Genomic DNA, 17,364 nt, shown 5'->3' with positions numbered 1-17,364 from the left:
TGTACTTTGTATCTCAGAACAGCTGGTATGGGTATTAACACTTTTATTGATAAGGAAAGAACAACGTTTCGACCTTCCTAGATCATCTTCAGCTTAAGAAGGAGAGAGTTTGCAAGTGACCGTTGCTGGAAGCATGCCTCAGGGACAAGAGTATGAACGGGTACAGAATTGTAGGGGGCGTTGCAGTTGGATGTTAATTTAATACGACTAATAACTAAAATGTTACTTACATATTTATGTTCGTTTGTGCGAGTGTCTTTCTTTTAGACCATTGAAAACAGAACCTTGAATATTATCCAAAAAATGCTCTTCCAACCCTGGCGTATTGGTAAGCTTGAGGGCTTACAGTGTTAAAACATTGAATTAGACATTTACGGTTGGTGCATCACAGATATCACCCAAAATGTATTTTAACAATGAATAAACTTTACAATAATAGTCATCACCGCCAACTCTGATGCCACTCGTTTACCTACGAATAGTGGAAGTGACCGTTACATATAACGCCTCTACGTCTGAAAGGGCAAATTTGTCCAGTGTGATGGGGTCTCGAACCCGCGACCTTCAGATTATGAGTTAAACGCCCTAACCATCTGGTCATGAACAGTGAAACCTAAACCTCTACCTTTAAGTTAAATAAATGAACACAGGTAAATTACTTTCATGGACATAGTTTTGGCAAAATGGTGCTTCGTTGGTGATGAATATCTTGGAAACGAGTCAGTATTCAAATGAACTTTCGGATCCCCGTCACACCAAACATTTTCGCTCTTTCAGCCGTAGAGGTGTTATAATGTGAGTGTCAATCTCACTGTTTTGTAAAAGAGTAGCCCCAGAGTTGGTGGTGGGTGTGATGACTAGCTGCCTTCCCTCTAGTCTTACATTGCTAAATTAGGGACGGCTTGCGCAGATAACCCTCGTGTAGCTTTCAGCGAAATTCAAAAAACAAACAAATTAAATGAATTATTTGTACATTTTGCATTTATCCAAAAACGTTTGTGACTCGTGGTTTAAAAATGTACATCTTTAATAACCATTAATTAATATTCTCTAAATTGAAAGAAAAATTGATACAATAAGAGCGTATAAGAATTACTAATAAAGTAAAAATTGAAATATATTCAATGCGTTGTTTGTATACTTGCTACATTCTTTATTAAGAACTAGGTGGCGTACCTTTGTAGAATGGACGGCAACTGTTGTGGAGAAACGAGTGCAGAGGACAATGTTTCCAAAGCCTTCTGTCTTTCTAAATATCGTCCCCTACACTTATTTCTATACAGCAGGCAGTTGCCGTCCACTCTACAAAGTTTCATCATGAATACTTTGCCTAATCAATCTATCAAAGAATAGGTGGCGTACCGTTAAACTGGACGAAAGTTATGCAGATTTGTAATTCATGAAAGGTTATCTTAGGACATGAAAAGATGGTCCCCTTATATGTAATTGTCAAAAAAACAAACAACATGTAAACCACAAATCTGCAAGTATCTTTGCATGAACACACCAAACCATTATGCCAAATGTGGAGACGATCTATCAACAGAGGCAAAGTAATAATATTAAACGTAAAATCACCCATAAAAACTGCAAAACCCAAAAATGTGAAACGCAAATTTGCAGGTATATCTGCATGAATCCGACAGAACTCCGAAGTAGTGGTAAAAAAAACGAAAAAACAGTAAAACGCAAAATTGAAAGTTTGTTTATACTTCCGCAGAGGCTCAATAATAAATTTGGGGAATATCTATTCACACTGCGAATAGATTAATTAGACATACAACAAATAAGTACTATTACATTTATATAGATTCTTTAAAAATAATGTCACCTGCGTGTGTTTTCTTATAGCAAAGCCACGTTGGGCTATCCGCTGAGCCCACCGAAGGGAATCTAACCCCTAATTTTAGTGTTGTAAATCCGTAGACATACCGCTGTACTAGCGGGGTGCTGTCACCCCCATTTTCTTAACATAAGTCTCGTAAAACTTAACAATTAACAGGTAATAGCTGGAGGAATTATAACACAGAAAATTGGAGTTCGATCCTTGCATCGGTCACAGCATAAGGAGCCCGTTGAACAGTTTTGCACTTTAAAACACAAATGAAATGGAAACTTCATATTCTTAATAATTCCGCCCTATTTCTGCTGGTAAAGCAGTGAAGTTAATATTTAACGTTATATGGCAATGTGAATTTAAAACGATACTTTTCACACCTCAGTATGATCACTCATTTAGTTTTTAAATTCAAAATAATTAGATTGAACGTGGCCCAATGGTTAGCCTGCCCGACTGCGAATCTGCGAGTTCACATTTCACGTCATTTTTTACGCAAATTATTTAATATAAATTTCACTTCACATTCAATCAGATGAGAGTTGCAGTGGATGCTGTCGACTAACTGCTTTTCTTTTATCCCATAATTTCAAAGTTAGAGACAGTAATTCGTGATAACGACAAACCCACTTGAAGTAGAAACATATTCTCAAGACAGCTGGTATGGGTATTAAAACTTTAATTAAAACAAACTACAGAATAAAGTTTCGGTCTTCTTAGATCATCTTCAGATTATCTTTTACGCCATCTTTTTGTTAACCTGAAGATAATCTAAGAAGGTCGAAACGTTGTTCTGTATTTTATTTTAATTAAAGTTTTAATATCTATACCAGCCATCTTGAGAATACAAAGTTAGGGACAATTAGTGCAGGTAACCCTTAGTTTTGCGCGAATATTCAAAAACAACCAACATGAAAACAATTTTTTTTTGGTTGTGTACAAATTTGTATAATAGGTTATCTGCACTCTGCCCGCCACGAGAATTGGACCCTTCATTTTCAGTCTTGTAACCGCCAACTCTTGGGCTACTCTTTTACCAACGAATAGTGGGATTGACCGTCACATTATACACCCCCACGGCTGGGAGGGCGAGCATGTTTAGCGCGACGCGGGCACGAACCCGCGACCCTCGGATTACGAGTCGCACGTCTTACGCGCTAGGCCATGCCGGGCCGTTGAAAAAACAAAACATCTGCCATACACTATTATTTCTAGGCTATGCTGTTGATGCACCACGTTCCATCTGTGGATTAAAACTCACTTGTTGGTCAAAGTTAACCATGCAGTTTAGCAGTGGCAAAATGTTTGTAAAAAAAAACAAAAAACGTGGAAGGAAACTTTTAATAATTTAAATTCAAAACATGTTTACTAGTGTTACTTCCTTCACGAGTGTAATAACAGATGTTTTTAATTGAAGTACTTTATACCTTAATAATTGTTTTGGTTAAAGCAAAACTATCTACCGGTCTCGTTGTCAGAATTTATATTTCTTTTCAACATAAATTATGTTATTTTATGAATTGAAATATTATTATTATTAATTGACACCTAGCCATGATTTTCAGCTCAACCGCCTATTTGTTTAGCCCTCGAAAAATCTGGAAATTATGTGAAGGTTTGAAATAATTTGACCTTTACTTTCTTTTGACCTCTATATTATTTGACGTTACTTTTAATTTTATTCTGTAACTTATTTTAAAATTATATTGTTGTTGGCATTCCTTCTTATCACCATCAAAAAATATCTGAGATGCGAAACTTGACTGGCATAATGAACATTGTTAAACGATTCAGTAAAACTCCCGGTGACATTTTTGATTGTCAGAATGTCGATAATGTAACTGCGCAGCACTTGGAGTACAAGGTCTTGAAATGAATACCAAAAATAGTAATTAAAAATTGTGTATAAACTGCAGTGATTTACCAAAACTACATGAAGCTGACATGTAAAAATATTGTACGTTTTCATTGATAACAAAAATGTTGTTCATAGCTTATTTAAAGAATTGCCTCCCGACCTTGGTGGCTTGGCAGCACGTTTAAGACCTTATAGCACTAAATATCTAGTTTCGATCCTCACGATGGACATAAAATAGATAGCCCAGTGTGTAGCTGTGTGTTTAATAGCAAGCAATTAAGCAAGATTAAAGCATTTTTAGCACTTTGGAACCGTGGGTAGATTATAAGAGTGACAGTTAAATCCAGCTATTAAATCAGCAAATAATAATTCAAGAAATGATTTTAGATGGTGTTGAATGGCTGGCTTCCTTTTGACTTCGAAACTCAGGACGGCTTTGCGCATATAATCGCATGTGATCACGTGTAGCTTTGATTCGAAATCTTGAAAACAAGCTACTGTTAAATCCTCTTTTCATTTCCACGTGGTTTTAAATCCTAAAAGAATTCTACAGAAAATGAATAGTACACAGATGTCTTCAGAATACATGTTTACACCTTGCTTTGCACACCAAGAAAGGAATTACCTTGATTTTTGTTATGAACAACACAGTGCTTCACATTCGACTTTGTGTGTGTTGCTTTTTTTCTCAGTGTTCTAGATTGAGTTTTAAATTCAGAATGTCTCACAATCACTGATTTTACTGGGTCATGGTAACACCACCACATGTATAAAAGAAGACAAAACTGAGAAACAGTCCAAGTTGTCCACGAAACACGACAGTAGCAACATGATTATTAAGGTAAGAAACCGTATTTTCACGTTGACAATTATTAGTATTATAAATTACTAGCCCGTGAACTAAAGTATTAGCTAAGTTTGGTGTATTATTAATATTGAACACTGGATATACATAACATTATTGTTCACGCAGTATCTCGCATAATGTTATTGTTGAAGGTTTTTTATACCTGGCATAGGATAAGAATAAAAATATAAATAGAATAAACATAATAAAACTTGGAATTCTGATTTTTTAGTTTTTAATAAAATTACTTGATTATCTTTCGATCATTTTCTTGTATTACTAGACAGTTGCTCCATTTTCAGAGCTTTTAAAGCAAACAAAACAGATGATAACAATTTCTCATTATTGTATTTATTCATAAGATTACGTATGTAAATACATATAGCTTTTTACGTAATATTTTTATGTTTTAATGGATTTATTTTTCAGATTGCCACCTTTTTCGCCTTACTAGTTGTCGTTCATGGTGGTCTGTACCATGGTTTAGCAGGTGGTTCTATCGTCAGTTCTCGCCGCCAGGATGTAAGTAATATTTTATTATCCTATAAAGTGACGTATTTTTTGCCATATAAATTCAGCTAAAGGTAATAAGTTGAATTACATAACATATTTACCCACCAATGTTTAGCACACATGAAATTTTAGGATAGCTAATTGATTTAACTCGATTTGAATGAAAATTAATGAAGGCAAGTGTTTATCGATTGCTTCTAAATTTTTTAAACATAATTTAAAATATTACAGGACTTTGGTAACTACGCCTTCAACTACGACATTGTTGACCCACTCGGGGCCACCAATGGCCGTTGGGAGGCTGGAGACGGATACGGAAACAAACGTGGCGCCTACAGTCTGACTGACATCGACGGTCGTGCCCGCAGAGTTGAGTACGTTGCTGATGGTGCTGGTTTCCGTGCTGTGGTCAAGACCAACGAACCAGGAACCGCCGCTAGTGCTCCTGCTGCAGCCGTTGTGGCCTCCAGCCAACCAGGTGTTGTCGCTCACGGACCAGCTACAGTGAAGACTCATGTTGCTGCTGCCTCTGCCTATGCATATGGAAACCCTGTTCACGCCGCTGGTATCTATAGAGGTTTTGCGTGAACCTATTAGTGTCACGTGACCACAACGAGGTTTGTAAACATACCGCCATATTGGGTGGCAAGTGTCCTGCATGACTGAACGAGTTAACAACTGCTGTATTCAGTACTATTCACATGTAAATAGCTGCCGCTGGCTTTTCATCACTTGTAGCACACCTGACAGGTGCTAAAAAGGCCAGGTATGAGGAAAAAGTGAAGGAACTGGGTGTAGGAGACCCGTATATGCTCCTCACGTGTATTTACGCCAGTAATATCCAGCCAAGACAACGTTGCTCAGAGTCAGACTGTTGCCGGAGTAGATCTGCCAGATATTACATATGGTGAGATTTATATATATTTGATAAACAGGACTTCCACCTATACAAATGAAAGTCTAAAAGGTTACAAAAGCCTTGATGCGTACAAGTACTTTGTGGCAGGATTTGTACAGAATGTCCAGATAACCAAGGCAACGTCGGATAAAGTCATCATTACAGCAAAGGTTTGTACATCATGTTATATTACATACATGTATCATGTACTCTGTATGATAGATTTAACTACATTTTAGACGAAGACTAGATACTGAAGTAAAGTAGGGCCCCCATTTTAATAAATGGTTCAATATTATTGTACTACATGTGTACTGACTGTTGTCAAAGCTCTAGCCTAGGAGCACTTCTATACATGTTTGTATAATGATATTAAGACACCTAATTATCTAGGCTGTTTCAAAACTTAATTTTTGATTTATGATTAATTTTTGGTAAGGAATCAATATATAGATAATAAATAGTACAAGTAGACATAGACCGTTAAAGCCATGATAGGTTTCTGTAAAAATAATTTAATATTTAACTGTTCTATTATTTTTTTTTATATTATTTTATTATTTGAGTGACACATGTATCCCAACCTGATACTTAGTTGTCTTTAAAAGCTAAAAAAATACACAACTTAATATTTTCTTTGTTATTTTACAGGTGTGCCACTCTCAGCGGCTAAATGAACCACCACTAAAGCCATGGGTTGCTAGCTGCATGAATGGAGAGAAAATATCTTCCCACTGCACCTGCAAGGCTGGACTAAGTGAAGTCTGCTCCCACGTAGCAGCAACTTTGTTCTACATGGAAGCTGTCGTAAAGAGACATCACAGCACAGCTTGCACATCAATGCCTTGTGAGTGGATTGCGCCATCCAGAGAAAAGGGACACCTAAAGCAGGTCACAGACATGGACTTCACAAGTGTCACAACAAAAAAAAACTGACAGAGCAGTCTACAACAGCATGCCAAGCAACAGCACCAGCATGCCCCCCAATGACTGAGGAAGAAGTAAAGGCATGCTACCTTGCAATTCAGAACACTGGAGTGAAGTCTGGCTTCCTCTCATTGACTAATGACTATGCAAGACACTATGTGCCTGCTGCAGTATCAGTGCCATTGCCACAACCATTGACACTGCTGCGCAGACATAATCCAATATCAGTGGAAGAGCTAAACCAGGTGTGTGATGACATTTTTACTTCACTGACGATTAGTGTTGAGGAAGCAACAGCTCTTGAGAAGCTGACCAGACAGCAATGGAAAAGTAGGCTATGGTACGATCATCGTGCTGGTAGAATAACAGCCTCGAAATTCAAAGCTGCTTGTTGTACCAGAGTCGCCAACCCTTCTAAGTCACTTTTGAAACAAATCTGTTACCTCCACGCTACCAAATGTTCAACCAAGGCAACAAGATGGGTATGTAAGCATGAAGAACATGCTCGATCATTGTATGTACAAGTGAGAAGGACACAGCAACAGCAACTAAAGGTAGTAGACAGTGGGCTACACATTATCTCGCAATACCCTTACCTAGGTGCGACACCTGATGGTCTGGTTGAATGCCTTTGTTGTAGGAAGGGTGTATTTAAAATAAGATGCCCACACTGCAAACGAGGCAAGTCACTGGATGAAGCTGCAGAAGATGGACGGTTTTGCCTGGAAAGGATTGGTGACAAACTTTCACTGAAGAAAAACCATGCCTATTATTACCAGGTTCAGGGGCAGATGCTTCTAACTGGTGTGAACTATTGTGATTTTGTTGTGTGGACAGATGACCAGCAGTCTCTCCATGTTGAAAAGATTATGCTGGACACTCACTTCATAAATAGAATGGTAGGAGAGCTGGAGACATTCTTTAGACTGTGTGTTCTGCCTGAGCTCGTGGGGCATAAATTCACAAAGCCATCAGAACAAGCTGATGATCAGCTGTTGTGCTACTGCCGTACAAGCAGAACTGATACAATAACACTACGGTGCAGCAACATGGGCTGCAAAGTTGTGCATTTCTATATAGAATGTGTCGGGCTGCAGAGATAACCAAAGAAATGGACCTGCTTAGATTGCAAAAAACTTAGTAAAAAGAAACAATATTCATATCAGGTTGTCACTATTTCGTTATTGGCTTTTGTGTAAATTTTAAATTGTTCACTGTTCATGTTACGTGAAAGGGTGCCAGTTAACCCAACTGTTCATTTTCTGCCTTATACAAATATTCAATATTTTTTAGAATTTCACCTCTTTAGCATGGATGTTATATACCAGTACAGTGTATTGTATCTCAATGTGCTGTCACTACACATTATAATTTATATTCACCCTTTTTAGCATAGGATATGAAATATTATTAATGGATGAAAATAATTAGACAGAGTGCAATATGTAGATATTCATGCTGTTTATTATGCTTCACAACATACATGTTTGCAGGCAAAATAAAATTTAAGATATGAATTTTTAGCATACATTATGTATTATTTAAGATTTCCAGAAGTACAGTTTTTTTAACAAGGTAGTTTTAAACTATGCAAAAGTGTAACTCTTAAACAAGCACCCATGAATGAATACTGAAATGTAAACAAAATGAAGGTGTGTCTTATGTACAATAAATATATATAGGACAATGTCAATCAAATGGCACAACGGATGGAGAGATGTTTGTTAGAGCACATGCCATTCTTGCTATTTTGTCTAATGTTGTTAAATTACAGCTTTGATCAGTTTGTAACAGCGTAATTGGAATAGTACTTTCAAGCATAGAATACTTTTGGCGTATCATGCCGATCACCCTCTCAACATGTATTCTCGCAGAAGCAAGGACACGTGAAGTTTCAACATCCAGTTTTCCTTTTATAAAAGCTGGTATTTTAAGTTCTGCATTACAGAAAGCAACAGATTCAGATATAGTGAACCCACGGTCTGCCAGTATAACATCACCAGGAATTATATTGGCTAAAAACCCACAGTTTTCGGAAAGGTGGACATCACTTGTTTGTCCTCCCCATCCCTTTGAGATAAAAATTATAACTCCTTGCGGAGCAATACCTATGAGGTATTTGACAGTATTATGGGACTTGTAACTTGAATAGGTGTCTGCTCGTGCCTGGAGGTCTGACGGCCGCTGTATGAATATTTCGAAACAATCAATGATGTAGGCACACTTTGAAAACTTCTCACGAAAATACACGGGCAACGTCATTCTTAGTTCCTCTCTCTCAGGCCAGAAAACAAATGTTGGTACCAGTCGAATATTCATGACATTTATGACCTCCCGAAATATGCGTGATACTGTTGAGATGTGCAATCCAAATATGTATCCTAAGAGCTGCAGTGGCACATCCAATCGCAGTCTCATGAGTGTCAATATGAATTGTTGAAATTTAGAGACTGACTGTGTATCTCGGAAATATCTGTAAATTTGGTTGAATATGATCATCATCACTGCATATGACGGCAGACCTGTACAGTATTTGACCTTCTCGTCGTCATTTGCAAAAGTAGCATCTTCGAAACAGTTCGCTTTTGCTATACTTTTATAGTGGAGGACTTCATTCCGCAACTGTTGACATTCAGATTCAAGTCTAACTAAGTCTGTGAATGATATTTCCGTCTGCATACATGTCTCAGTTGTATATTGTGATGTACACAAGTCAAATTTATCACATGTAGCTTCAAGTTCATCAGCAGAATCAGTACAGCTGCTATCAGTGGCAGCAGTGCCAGCAGATTCTGTGAAAGCAAGGTCAAGCAGCCCAGCAGCAGCTTCATGTCTCTTTTGTTGTTCTTTTCTCCTTTTGGTCACTTCTTTCCTGTTTTCATATTTACACAATTCAGCAGCTTTCTTTCTCTAAAGGGGAGAACGTGTAAAATGAAATATGGAAGGTACGTAGTCAGGTGATAGGGGATCATCACTCTTCGTCCCTGAAACAGAGTACAATCATTTAGTTAAGATATTGATCTACAGGCATCATCAGATAATATTTATATATATAACAGATACACTGTACACTTTTAACTGAATATATATATATATATATAACTGAATATGCTGAACATTGTTTAACAACTGAATGTACAGCCAACAAAGTAATTATTTGCACACTTTTTAATCTTGTGCCAGTTGTGGTTTTCTGATGAATCACTTAAATTGGCTCTTTAAGAGATATTAACATTTTGTCTTAATGTACAAATGGCTATATAACCTATTCATCATGAATGATATTGTTCCTTCAGTAAAGTTACTATTCAGTTATTTAAAAGTAAAAGAAAAGTGTGCAAAAACATTTCTTTGACTGGTGCTGCAGTGTGCTCTGCTATACATATATCATGCATGTAAGTTTCAATTTATTCAGCCTGGCTATAGATGAATTATACATACCTGACACAAAATGTTTACTACAAAGTCTGGTGTGCTCTGTGGGTGTCCAGTTTTTCCTATTGACAGCTGCAATCCATCATCTTCTTCGGTCGGGATTTTTAGGAAATCTGTAGTATGACACATTTTCCACCTGTCCATGTCGATTTGAACAGTTAAATGCACAACACGAGTGTACCATCGCACTTTTGACTATGAATCACCCTTGTGTTGGAATATAAACACGTCGAGCGTGCCACCCATCATGGCGGTCAACAGTAACTAGGTCAATGGTGACATCACACGCAAAACCTCTATAGGGCTCCTGTGTATGGAACTGGATTCTTAAAGTATCATTAAATGCACATATGTATTTTAGTTCTTTCATTAAGATATATCAATGTATACACATATTAATTATCTTAAAGAATATTCTGTTTTGGCAACTAACATTCTGAGCTTCAAATTCTTGACTACCTAAACCCGAATTCTTCCCGAGTATTAGTATCGTATCTTTATTTACACAAAAGTCTTAACTTATTGCAGTGTGCTGAAAATGATAGCGTGTGAGACAGAACTGTGTCGTTCTGTCCACCAAGGGAATTTTTGTATGCACTCACAACTGCCTGTATAGTTTGTATTTATGTAATAAATCTTATTTGGTTGGAACAAAAGAACTAGTATCAAATACTTTTGCGTGTTTTCAACATAGCATTTTCGATAATAAAAGTGCCATTGAAAGTCGAGCTGTGAACCAGCTGAATAATTACACCTAATGACTCGATTTAATACAACTTATTGCACAATAACGTTAATATTTATTTATTTTTTTATAAATATAAAACTTTTGTTTTTTTTCTCTTTCTTGTTCATCAGCACATTAAACACGACAAGACATCAGCTGTGTCTTGTTGGATTTCATAGCTGGGATGGTTTCAGTAATCATTTAATTTTAAAATTTTACTTCTAGATTTCTTTCCTAAAACATAAATCAAGCTTGTATCTAATGCATTTTTAATATGTTTTGTTTTATTTTTTTTGTCTATATTTCTCTTAATGTTAAATTAATAAAATGAACTATAATCTAAAAAATAAGCTAAATTGAAATATTCTATATTAAATGAAATAACCCCACTGATGTGGTAGCTGTACATTTACGTATTTTCAAAGCTAAAATTCGAGGCTCGATTCTCCATGGTAGGCACAGCAGATAGCCCAATGGGATTTTGGTCTGATAAAGAGCTGTTTATAAGTTTAATACCTTTAAATATGAGATGGCAGTAGGGTTGAAGGAGTTGTTAATCATGGCGTCTTCAGTTTTAAGTCCGTTTGTTCACTGGGCGCAAACAGAAACTGGAATATCGTTACGAGTTGAATTGCGTAATGTGAAGGTATAGTGTGATATTTACATAAAGTATGGGCGTATTGTAAATCTACATATATTGTAAAAATACTACTTTAGTGTATGTCAATCGGTAATAATAAAAGTTAGTAATATTATTGTCAGTATTGACTTATGAATTTATATTGCAGTGTAAGTATTTGAAGCAAGGTTGCCGGCTTTCGTTGATTGTCTTAACATTTACAGTTCGAATCATTGGATGTTTAACAGTTTAGGACTATTAGTATCATTCTAGTAGTTGGAAGATTAAAACTGGCTTTATCAATATTACAATTATTAGTTCAACGGTTCAAACTTCAAGTGAATGTATATTAGTCTCAAGTACACCTTGCATGCAGTGTAATTTTTCTTAGTCGAAATAAAGTTTATTGTTTTAAATAAAAGTACAGAAATAATTAACTGTATGGAACGATGTATTTAGACTTGAATAATGACGATATTATCTACTATTGTTTCTACACCGGAAAGAAGAAATAATGACATGAGTGATCAAAACCATAAGTTGTAAATGTATCTAGGAAAGAATGAATGAAGTGAGATCATAGTGTTATTTATAAATAATTCATTACCTACTGAACTACTAAACTTTAAAGAGATATAGCTTTATTAAGTACATAAATATCTTTAAGTCGGAGATTGATTTGTTAGATGAGATATTGGGAAATTGTTTACACAATAGGTGGAATATGGTAGCTAAAGATGAAAATGGCATGTTAATAAATATAAACCAAAACTTGTTTACATTGCTTTTATGATATGCATCATCGTATTTTACTTGTCAAAATGTCCTCTTATAAGCTTTGTCATATGATAAATATTTATTTTTGTATAGCATAAAAAATCCCAACTTTTGTTTAAAATTCTATTTTAGTATTCAACATTATACTTTAATTTCCTACTTATGTATTTAATTTTCTGCTAAAAATGTTTTAAAATCAAACAGGTTTATAATTTTCTGATAAAAATAGTATTATATTATTTTCATGCTTAATCTAATATATGGAAATTGTTATAAACTTTTTCTAATTTGTAACTCAGTCTGTAGATGTTTAAAATGGTACATACATTCAGCTTGGTGAAAGACCAATAATCATTCTCTCATTAGGTTATAATAAAATGTATACAGCAGGAGAATCATTTTGTTCTTCACAAGACTGTACTTGCACATCCACCCTTAAGAAAAGTAAAAAATTTAAATCATTTAATTTTCATAAAGTCATTGAGTCCCATCTAAAACTCTTGTATAGTGTTAGCATCCACTCCAGGTAAAGGAAACTAATTTCATAAGCCAGTTACCTGTTAGAAAAATAAATTGTTTTAACCCTTAAACAGTTGCCATCATTAATTGATGTTGCTATCTTCAACATGCTGTTTAAGGGTTAACTGAAGCATAGTTTGTCTTTTTATGAACTTAGGTTTGTATTCTCTTGATAATACAGCACAGAGAAGTTAGAGACATTTATAGTATTGACCCATACACACACACATGTAACATTTTACATAAGTAATGACCATACTTCTTATTTAGAATATATCATCTAAAATTTAAGTACTGATGAAATAAATGTTTTTTTGCACACAATACTTCCATTATGATATCACTTTTTTTTTGTATGTAAAAATGTAATGTAATTTTTAGCTGTGTACGGTGTTATTAAAAATAAAAAGTTCTATGTAGTTCCATATCAGAAGCCTTGTGAAAATCTTAGTACATATTTTTTTCCAACATCCAAATTGTGAAAAACATCATTAAAATAAAAGATCAACGAATGAATAAGCCAAGATTTTTGTTTAGTGAGTCTGTATTGGCTCCTTTTGTGATGTCGTATTTCACTAAACAATTTTGCAAAGCTTATTTTATCAGATTATCTAGAATTTCAGCCGTGGGGGGGAGGGCGTTATAACGTGCGGTCAATCCCACTGTTCGTTGGTAAATGAGTAGCCTAAGAGTTGGCAGTGGGTGGTGATGACTAGCTGCCGTCCCTCTAATCTTACATTACTAAATTATGGACGGCTAGCGCAGAAAGCCAGCCCTCGAGTAGCTTTGTGCGAAATTCAAAAAAATAAACAATCTTTATCAAAAAACAAAAACCTTACATTAACAAATATGCAAGTGTGTATTTATATTTATTATTATTTTTGCTCTTCTCACTTAAATATTGTTGATTTCAGTTACATCATTGTGATATTGTAGCACGTTAAAGATATAATTCTTACTTAAAGCTACCCAGATCAAGATACTACGTACGCCGAGAAGAAAGTATTGTTTCAAGTTTTTAAATATGTACATTCGATTATCCGTTACTAAATAAACAACATTGTTAAGTGTTTGTTTAAGCGTCACTGTAAGATATTGTTGTAATAGTATTACAATTCGGTATTACTATGACAACAGAATTTTACTTTTATCATTAAAAATAAAAATCTTGTGAAAGGCGATTACTTGCGAGCAGTTTACTAATTTTATTTAAATATGGGAAAAATAGAGAAATATATGAGGAAAAAGTTTCGCAAATTGTTTAGGTGTTTGATTCCATCTTGGTATGTGGTTTTTTATGTGATCTAAAGTGCGTAGATACTCCCTAAGCCTTCATTTGCGAGATAACCCTATTGCTTAATTATGCCTTTCTTGTTATTATTACACATATTATTATTATATATTAACATTTATTTTCACAATTCAAAGTTTATCGCATAGTTTAATAATTTAATACGAAATATTACTGCAAGAGTAATTAGAAAACAGTGGACGATGATAACTATCAAAAAAGATTTTATTATTGTAATTACGTGAAACAGTATTTTGTATTAAATGCAACAGTCATTTCTTGTTACACCTCTACATATTTTGTCTGATACAAGCTTAAAGGAAACATCAGTAATAGTATTAGGGTATTCTTATTTTCTTTTTCGAATGAAATTACCGTGCTCGGTTTATCTAATTTCTGGGTCAAAAAGTTTGCTGTGTCAATATGGTGGTACTGTACTAACGTTTTTGGAGCAGACCAATACACTTTATAAAATTTTGTTAACATATTAAAGAGGGCAATAATATGAATATTTAATAGATGACCTAACCAACATCTTTCAATAAGATTAATATATTTAAATTTCGTTTTTTTTTTTCATATTTTATACATTTGTTTTGTTTGTTTGTTTTTTTAATTTCGCTCAAAGCTACTCATGGGCAATCTGCGCTAGCTGTCCCTAATTTAGCAGTGTAACACTAAAGGGAAGCCAGATAGTCATCACCACCCACCGCCAACTCTTAGGCTACTTTTTTTACCTAGTGGTTAAAGAATAGTTGGATTTACCCTTACATAATAACGCCCCCACGGCTGAAAGGGCGAGCATGTTTGGTGCAGCCTTCAGGTTACGAGTGGAACACCTTAACTCACTTCGCCATGCCGGGCCATTTATATACATTATTATGTGTGTTTTGTTTTGTTTTAATTTCGCGCAAAACTACTCGAAGGCTATCTGCGCTAGCCGTCCCTAATTTAGCAGTGTAAGACTAGAGGGAAGGCAGCTAGTAATCACCATCCACCGCCAACTTTTGTATTACTCTTTTATTAATGAATAGTGGGATTGGCCGTGACATTATAACGCCCCCACGTCTAAAAGGGCGAGCATATGTGGTGTGACGGGGATTCAAACCCGCGACCCTAAGATTACAAGTCGAGTGCCGTAACCACTTGACCATGCTGGGCCCATGATTATGTGTGCGTGTGTACATGTTTTTCTTATAACAAATCCACATCGGGCTATCTGCTGTATCCACCGAGGGTAATGGAACCCCTGATCTCGCCGTTGTGAATCCAAAGACTTACCTCTGTCCCACAGGGGACATATGTGATTAAAAGCAGTCACTTCTTTAATTTTCCACATGTTTATATCAAAGGGAAAAAAATAACAATATGCATTGTGGACAAAATTAGATTTCCATCTATTAACCAACTTACATTAATAAATGTACATTTATATTTATTCCATCTTTTTTGTTTTGTTTAGCTGTTGTTGATTTTTACCAAATTATTTTTTTACATACGTAATATTAGTCTCATGCCCCAAGTGACTCAGTAGTAAGTCTGAAAGCTCAAAACGCCAAATTACCTATTACGATATTCGTGGTGGGCACAACACAGGTAGCCCATTGTGTAGCTTTGACCTTAATTCCAAACAAACAAACAACATACTTTTACTAATTTATTTTATAGCTGCACTGGAAGATATGAAGAAAATGAAAGCTACGGTACAGATGTAGAAGAAGAGATAGATGATCTAGTCGAAGTAGCAGAATTTGAAAACTTCAGAGAAGAGACTGAGAGAACTTATTTTCCGGTCGAAATAACCACGGTTAGTTCACCACAGAAATATGAAAAATATAAGTTGATCTTTTTTGAAAAACGCTTGTGGCGTAACAGTGTCTCTTCAATTTATGAAAGATCATTTACATTTGAAACAAAAGCTGAAATCCATCAAGTCGAAGAACCGTACGGTTGTGAAAGATCAAATCATCACGTTTCAACTTTCTATACAACGCACTCTGAATTAGAGTGCAGCTATACTGAACTAGAAAACATGAAAAATATTTTGCACTTTGGAAATTATACAGTTCAATCAGCCACTGTTGACTGTGTACCAATAAACAGTCAACTACAGGAATATATAGCTATCTTCCTGAAAACAAAAAGAAACCTATGGTACAACGGTGGGTATTCCCTTGTTCAAACAGCAGAGATACTTATAATGAAACCCAGAACAAGTAAAGCTACAATATTACGAAGCGGAAGAACAGAACTCTGACACATAAAATCGGTAAGATAATTTTAAATATCCTTATAGTTTATGTAATACATTGTGAGTCGGTCATGGCCTAAACGTTAGTGTGACGAGATGTGAAATCGAAAGATCTAAGTTTGAAATTCCACTAAACAAGCTCCATACTGTGGGAGAGTGAATACAGTTATTATTTTCAAACACACGTACAAAACACTGTTAGTAGCGGGCCCTGCTGACTGGATGGTTTCCTTGTAGTGACTGTTTTTGTTTTTTTTAAGTACGTTCAGGTAATTAATTTCAATAACTTAAAACTCGCAAATGTTATTTTACACGTTACAATGTGGTTAATCAGCAATCCAATTACAACTATTTGGTATAACTGAATTTATTTCAAGAACGGCAATATAATTGTGTAAAGTGAATTATTATCGGACTGATCTATTATTTGGAGACAAAAAAAGAATCAATTTAATTACTGTGATAATGGTTATTAACACCCGGGTGCTTGGTTAGCTTTGATGAAATGGAAATTATTACAGAATATTTTTAATCAAAGATTAGACATCTGTAACATTTTGTTCAAAGATTTCGTTGTTTTGCTAAAACAGTTTCTGTTAATCTAGTTTTGTTTTGTTTTTTTTCAGCATCTACATCATCAGTGCAACCGTACAGTTCTTTCCTTAATGTTAACAGATTGAGAAATTGTTCTTCATTCACATTCTCAAATATTAGCAAAATTTTCATTTACAGCAGCATCATTTTCATTCTCTTCTATATTTTGGCTTCTTTCATAAATTATCTCATATCATAAACTTTACAAGACTGAGGATCAGCATGAGAATTTCGTACTGTACTGAATGAAAAAGAATGTGAGGTACTGCAT

General features: G+C 35.2%; 2 protein-coding genes and 1 pseudogene across 3 annotated transcripts; 2 read left to right on the top strand and 1 right to left on the bottom strand.

Annotated features, from left to right (window-relative positions):
• Positions 1–133: 133 nt before the first annotated feature.
• Positions 134–5,731, top strand: LOC143236101 (pupal cuticle protein Edg-84A-like). Its single transcript, XM_076474370.1, has 3 exons — positions 134–170; positions 4,928–5,064; positions 5,287–5,731. The coding sequence occupies exons 1-3, from the start codon at positions 134–136 to the stop codon at positions 5,641–5,643; spliced, it is 531 nt and encodes a 176-aa protein (XP_076330485.1). The 3' UTR covers positions 5,644–5,731.
• A 69-nt stretch (positions 5,732–5,800) lies between these two features.
• On the top strand, positions 5,801–8,186 carry LOC143239137 (uncharacterized; annotated as a pseudogene). Its single transcript, XR_013021030.1, has 2 exons — positions 5,801–6,123; positions 6,605–8,186. The product of XR_013021030.1 is annotated as an uncharacterized LOC143239137 (transcript).
• A 380-nt stretch (positions 8,187–8,566) lies between these two features.
• On the bottom strand, positions 8,567–9,559 carry LOC143239136 (uncharacterized). The gene has a single exon (XM_076479978.1). It carries the CDS (start codon positions 9,557–9,559, stop codon positions 8,570–8,572), a length of 990 nt encoding a protein of 329 aa, XP_076336093.1. The 3' UTR covers positions 8,567–8,569.
• Between the last annotated feature and the right edge of the window lie 7,805 nt (positions 9,560–17,364).

The sequence above is a fragment of the Tachypleus tridentatus genome, chromosome 13 (genome assembly GCF_004210375.1).
Source record: "Tachypleus tridentatus isolate NWPU-2018 chromosome 13, ASM421037v1, whole genome shotgun sequence".
In the NCBI taxonomy this organism is placed as follows: Eukaryota; Metazoa; Arthropoda; class Merostomata; order Xiphosura; family Limulidae; genus Tachypleus; species Tachypleus tridentatus.
The sequence above is the reverse complement of the archived record's forward strand: the minus strand, read 5'-3'. Positions and strand labels throughout refer to the sequence as shown.

Coding starts and splice junctions, on each gene's coding strand:
- LOC143236101 (XM_076474370.1), top strand. CDS start 134: ATGCCTCAGGGACAAGAGTATGAACGGGTACAGAATT. Junction 171..4,927: donor GTATGAACGGGTACAGAATT/GTAGGGGGCGTT, acceptor AAATACATATAG/CTTTTTACGTAATATTTTTA. Junction 5,065..5,286: donor TCAGTTCTCGCCGCCAGGAT/GTAAGTAATATT, acceptor AAAATATTACAG/GACTTTGGTAACTACGCCTT.
- LOC143239136 (XM_076479978.1), bottom strand. CDS start 9,559: ATGCAGACGGAAATATCATTCACAGACTTAGTTAGACTTGAATCTGAA.